The 5,712-nt window shown below is 36.7% G+C and overlaps 1 protein-coding gene across 1 annotated transcript; it reads left to right on the top strand.

Annotated features, from left to right (window-relative positions):
- The first annotated feature begins 845 nt into the window (after positions 1 to 845).
- LOC131618692 (uncharacterized) lies at positions 846 to 5,198 on the top strand. Its single transcript, XM_058889861.1, has 8 exons — positions 846 to 964; positions 1,526 to 1,835; positions 2,695 to 2,825; positions 2,976 to 3,099; positions 3,477 to 3,532; positions 3,607 to 3,697; positions 4,223 to 4,612; positions 4,807 to 5,198. The coding sequence occupies exons 1-7, from the start codon at positions 846 to 848 to the stop codon at positions 4,250 to 4,252; spliced, it is 861 nt and encodes a 286-aa protein (XP_058745844.1). The 3' UTR covers positions 4,253 to 4,612; positions 4,807 to 5,198.
- The last annotated feature ends 514 nt before the right edge of the window (positions 5,199 to 5,712 follow it).

Genomic DNA, 5,712 nt, shown 5'->3' with positions numbered 1-5,712 from the left:
ATGCTTGTGTGTTGGCGGTGTCGAAATGGATGAGGAAGACGAGGTCGTATGGGGATATGGCTGATGCGTCGGGGCAGGATGATAGAAGGATTGTTACTGTTACTCCTTTGAAGGATCTGAAGTCAGAGAAAATTTTAGTTAAGGAGAGCTGTCAACAGTATGCGGATATATGTGAGGTTTTTGCTGTGTTGCTCGACAAATTTTTTGACATGGAGTACTCTGATTGCGTGAAAGCCTTTGATGCTTATGCAAGCTCAGGTAAGCATACTGACGAACTCATTAACTTTTACAATTGGATTGATGTTGTGCTTAATGATGAGTCCAAGCGCGAGACTCCTGCTATTGTGTGTTTTGGTTATAAACAAAGGTTTATTGGGACGGCTGGGGCTGCTTCTACTATGATGAACCCGAAGAGTTCTATCTCGCAGATGAAGAGGTTGATTAGTAAGAAATTTGCTGATCTGGAGGTGCAGAGTGATTTGAAGTCGTTGCCTTTTGCTGTTACGGAAGGACCTGATGGGTATCCGTTGATTCACGCGCGGTATCTTGGGGAGCCTAGAGTGTTTACTGCTACTCATGTCTTTGCCACGATGTTGGGGAATCTTAAAGAGATTGTGCAGAAAAATTTGAATGCGGCTGTTGTTGATTGCTGTATTGGGATTCCAATTTATTTTACTGATCTTCAGAGGAGAGCTGTGTTGGATGCAGCTACTATTGCTGGTTTGCACCCGCTTCACTTGATTCATGAAACGACGGCAACTGCTTTGGCTTATGGGATTTAAAAGACCGATCTTCCTGAGAATGATCAGCTGAATGTTGCTTTTGTTGATGTTGGGCATGCTAGCATGCAAGTTTGTATTGCTGGATTTAAAAAGGGGCATCTGAAAGTATTGGCACATTCGTACAATAGGTCCCTGGGTGGTAGGGATTTTGATGAGGCTTTGTTTCATCATTTTGCTGCAAAGTTATATTTTACATTGATGTTTACACCCCTTTACTTGATATCATTCTCCACCGTCAAAAATATGGGTTCAAAGTTGTTATGGCACATGGAAACTAGAAGTTGTAGTGTCATGCAAGCCTTTCGATACTACTTGTTCAAATGCTTCTGAATATGTGTTTTGGGATAGCTACCATCCTACTGAAAGAGCAGATAGAAACCAAGTAGATAGAGTCACTACGCCAAAAACAGTTTTTGGCAGCGCCACTTAGACAGCGCTTATTTCCAAAAGCGCTGCTATACATTAAAAAATAAAATAAAACACGGAATGTATACACAAAACTGGGTAAAAGCGTTGTTAAAAGGTCCACTCTAAAAAGCGCTTTACGAAAGCGCTGCCATAGGCCTACATTAGAAAGCGCTTGTTTGAAAGTGCTGGCATAGATCCACGTTACAAAGCGCTTTTTAAAAACGCCGCCATAGGCCTAGCGTTTGTTTTCCTAATAAGCACTGCTACAGGAAATAAATAATGAAAAAATAAAACAAAATAAAAACTAATGAAATTATATTTAGGTTTTCGCACAGTTTCTTTCTCTCTCACCATTTCTTTCTCTCTCACCGTAACAGTACCTCACTTCTCCCTCACCGCCGCCGTTACAAAATCGATTCACGCCACTGCCGTAAGAAACTCCTTCCATCTCAGTTGAAGAAGAAGCTTTCAAACCCCATCGATTTGGATTTTGTACCTCCCTCACACGAAGAAACCCCATCTCTGAAACCTTTCAATCATATCCTTTTGTTCCCTACTAATCGCGCTGCCCAAAAACGCCGTCGTAGAAAACCTAACACCGCCTCGCAAAGCTCTTCGTCGCTTGCTCAATCTCTTCGCTCCCCGGTCAGTTCTCTTCACCATCTCTCTTCTAGCTAACTTGTATCTCAAAAACAGAATCCTGTAATTTTATGATGTTATCAATTTTAAGGTTCTACTTCTAATTCGAATTCCTTCCCTCTTTGTCATAAACCCTAGTTTTAGAAAAAAATTGGTGAATCTTGAAATTGAAATGAGATTTTGTTTTTTCTTAAAATTTTAGAGATGAGAAGTGAAGTTATGAGGTTAGGTCTGGTATAACTCCTTTGATAAACTCTTTTGTTTATTTGAAAAGCCATTTTACCTAACCTTGCTTGTAAAATTTTATATCTCTGATTTCTTATAATACAGCGAAGTCGTAAATCTTGTAAAATTTTATATCTATGATAGCAGAACAGAAAGAAACTGCTCTGGTCCAAGAACCGTTCCGTCCCCGCTACCCCCTATTTACACTTTAGTGGCTACTGTAGTGTTATACACCGCTAAGGCTCTTCCCATAGCGGCCGGCCTCCGGTTCGCTACAGCGGGATATCGTGGCTATTGACTACTCTGGGTTCATCAAGTGAGAACTGGAATTGTAGTCTCAGACCTCTTCGTCTCACCTGTCACTTAATCAATAAAACTGAACTGAAAGAGCCATGGTGAAAATTGTGCTGTCTCAGCTCAGAAATTATGTTTGAAGTTCAAAGCGTGACCGGCATGTTTGACATATCATGTAAATAGGTCCCAGCACGTTGAGTGAATAATTTTTGGTTATGTATGATGGTTTAGGTGTTGGACCTTGAGCCTGAGAATGATGGTTCTATTACATTGAATGACCCAAGATCGTTAACTCTTTGGTTATGTAGATAGTTTATGATTTACCAATGCTGGTTTTTTCTTGCAGATTTGTGGCTTTGCAGCTGGACTGTTTCATTCCCGTTTAATTAGAAGGGCGTTGGTTGTGGCCCCCAAAACACTATTGCCACATTGGATCAAAGAGTTAACGGTTGCCGGTCTATCTGAGAAAACAAAAGAGTGCAGATGCTTGACTTTATTCATCACAATAGTTTAATCTTAAAATGCTAAATTTAGACTTTTCTTTCTTAAAAACAACAATGACCAATTTGTGATATTTTGCAGATATCAATCTTAAACAACATTTTTTCTTGTCTCCCTTTAGAACAGAGGCGTTCTTCTCACCACATACGATACTGTCCGCAACAATTCCAAGTCCTTACAGGGGCGTAGGTATTTGAACAACGAGGATAATGAAGATGACCCTACGTGGGACTACATGATACTTGATGAGGTAAAAACCGGGTTGTTTATCTAAATTTTATCTAATCTTGGTTTGTCTATATACAGTATGTTCACCTCTTCCTCAATTTTTGTAACTTGTTCTCAGATTAAATAAGAAATAGATAAATTTATATAAGTTTGAAGTGTGTAGAATTGGTTGATTATATCTCAAGAGAAATGTTTTATGTGGGGAAACTTTGATTATTTTCCTCACTTTAAGTACTTTAAAGATTGTTAGTATTGTGAGACTGACTAAATCTTACCATTTGAATAACACACGGTGGCCTGAAGTTTTATCTTGCACACTGAGCTGTGCACTTTATAGCATGAGTGTATATGCTTATTTTTGAAATTAGATTATTCAACCTTGTTTAATTGCTATAACAGGAATTGTGGGCATTGTTCAATTTCTGCTGCCCTGAGTTGCTTGGTGACAAGAAATGGTAATTGTCATTTTCTTGCAATATATTTTTAGCCAAGTTTCCCATCTCATGATTTAGAAATTATAATTTCTCAGGTTCAAAGATAAATATGAAACACCTATACTTCGGGGAAATGATAAAAATGGCTCTGACAGAGAGAAGCGTATTGGTTCATCTATAGCAAAGGTAATCATTATTTTTTCAAAACCTATTTATATTACCTGGACTATGGCTTTATATGGCATAAGAGTACACTCAAAGTTGAGGATGGTATGACATATTGGAAAGCAAACGATGCTCTTACATTGGTTATAATTAATAAGAACAAATTTTGAATTATATATAACATGTTTATTTGAAATATTTTCCCGTTTATATAATATATTAATCCTAGGCTATAAATCTTCATAGAAAACCTGAGTATGAAATTGGTATTGATCATACAATGAGATTGAGATTATTCATATTTATATACAAGAGAGCATATTAATCCTTGTAACAAAACTTGTTATTCCTACCACTCATATAAATTAGTGTTTTAACTTGATAAGAAACATTGATGTGTATATACATACTATTGTATATACATACTATAAAGGAATCTGTGAACCAAATATGTTCTCAATAGGATATATACCTTACTTAGTCATCTCATGTTGATATAATTGATTGAAACTTAATGCTGGCATTAGTTAATAAAATGGGTGGCAGGTGGTACTATTAGGCAATGTATTGATCTGAGATAGAAAGGAGATACAAGTGAGAACAATGAATGAGCAGGTTGATTCTACTTACACTCATAACATTGAGAAATTGGTGAAGAAAGTATGCATGATATCATTTTTGCAATTTCTGGCTTCTTTAGCTATGACAATATAAAAGTTGGTGATATAGTTGTAAAAAACCACTTATGTCTCGATGTTTAATTTGTGGATAGGTGTTGGGTTTATTTGTTTTTATTTGCTTTTCATGTTAGGCTGCTTTATTTGATAAATGAAGGTAGTGATTAATTGGAATTTGGAAGAGAAATGCATATGAACGTGTGGATTCGAAGGACTTTCAGTTTGTGCCGATTCAAATATGTCATGGGCTGGTCGTTTGGTAAGTGTAGACATGTATGTGTGGCTATGTATTTGTATGGACTTTGGTAGAGTTGTTGTTTGTATTCTTTTTTTTTTTGACAGTATCGGATATTTTTGAATATGGTAGTGTGACTAGTTTGAGGTTTTATCTTATACTTGAACTGTTTGTGGCAGACTGAACACTCCTGTACTGATGTGCACTAAATTATGCAGGTTAACCGATGGTTGTCAAGTTGTGGTTATAAGCTTTGGTATGAGATTCGAATATTCTTCGGAGGACCTGACGATAATGAAGCGCTTGCTTACGGTATGAGAATAGCCGAACATCCTGACATTGTGCTAACTGTTGTTAAATTTGTGTCTCCACCCGGAACAACATTATCATTCGGCGCTAAGTTAGTCGGTGTTGCATCGGTAGAATATACTATGTTAGGAAGAATGTAAATAGGTTAACAGTTGATTATATATTATCAAAGAATGTAAATAGGTTAACTGGTGATTGTATGTTATCATTTCATCATTAATTTTTTTACTAAGGTGCTTTTGAATTTTCATTTGTATCATATTTCCAAACAATGATATTATTATTATTATGATTATTATTATTATTATGATTATTATTATTATTATTATTTTGTGTAAAAAACAGGTGCATATAAAATATATAATTCAAACAACGCTATTTTAAGTAAATTATATAAAAAAAATTGTATAGCTTAGATAGTGCTTTACACTAAAAGCGCTGCCTAAAGTAGCTTTTTTTTTAATTTTTGGTTTACTAAAAGCGCTGCCGTAGGGGGGCCTTTAGCAGCGCTTTTAAACTAAAAGCGCTGGCTTAGATGGGCCTTTAGCAGCGCTTTCAAACTAAAAGTGCTGGCTTAGTGGGGCCTTTAGTAGCGCTTTTAAACTAAAAGCGCTGCCTTAGGGGGGTCTTTAGCAGCGCTTTCCCTTTAAAAAAAGCGTTGTCTTTACCTACAGCAGCGCTGGAATAGACAGCGCTTTAAAGCGCTGTCTAAAGCCAAAAAAATGCTGTCTAAGGTCTTGTTTGGCGTAGTGAGTTCTTCAAAAATATTTTAGCAGATTGTTATAAGTTACATGATAGAATCCGGGAGTAATTTT

The sequence above is a fragment of the Vicia villosa genome, linkage group LG7 (genome assembly GCF_029867415.1).
Source record: "Vicia villosa cultivar HV-30 ecotype Madison, WI linkage group LG7, Vvil1.0, whole genome shotgun sequence".
NCBI classification, from domain to species: Eukaryota; Viridiplantae; Streptophyta; class Magnoliopsida; order Fabales; family Fabaceae; genus Vicia; species Vicia villosa.
Note: the sequence above shows the minus strand (reverse complement) of the source record. Positions and strands in the feature narration are given on the sequence as shown.

Excerpts from the sequence above, each read along its gene's own strand:
- LOC131618692 (XM_058889861.1), top strand. The coding sequence starts at position 846 with ATGCAAGTTTGTATTGCTGGATTTAAAAAGGGGCATCTGAAAGTATTG. Across the intron at positions 1,836-2,694 it reads CTCAATCTCTTCGCTCCCCG|ATTTGTGGCTTTGCAGCTGG; the intron begins GTCAGTTCTCTT and ends TTTTTCTTGCAG. Across the intron at positions 3,533-3,606 it reads TTGCTTGGTGACAAGAAATG|GTTCAAAGATAAATATGAAA; the intron begins GTAATTGTCATT and ends ATAATTTCTCAG.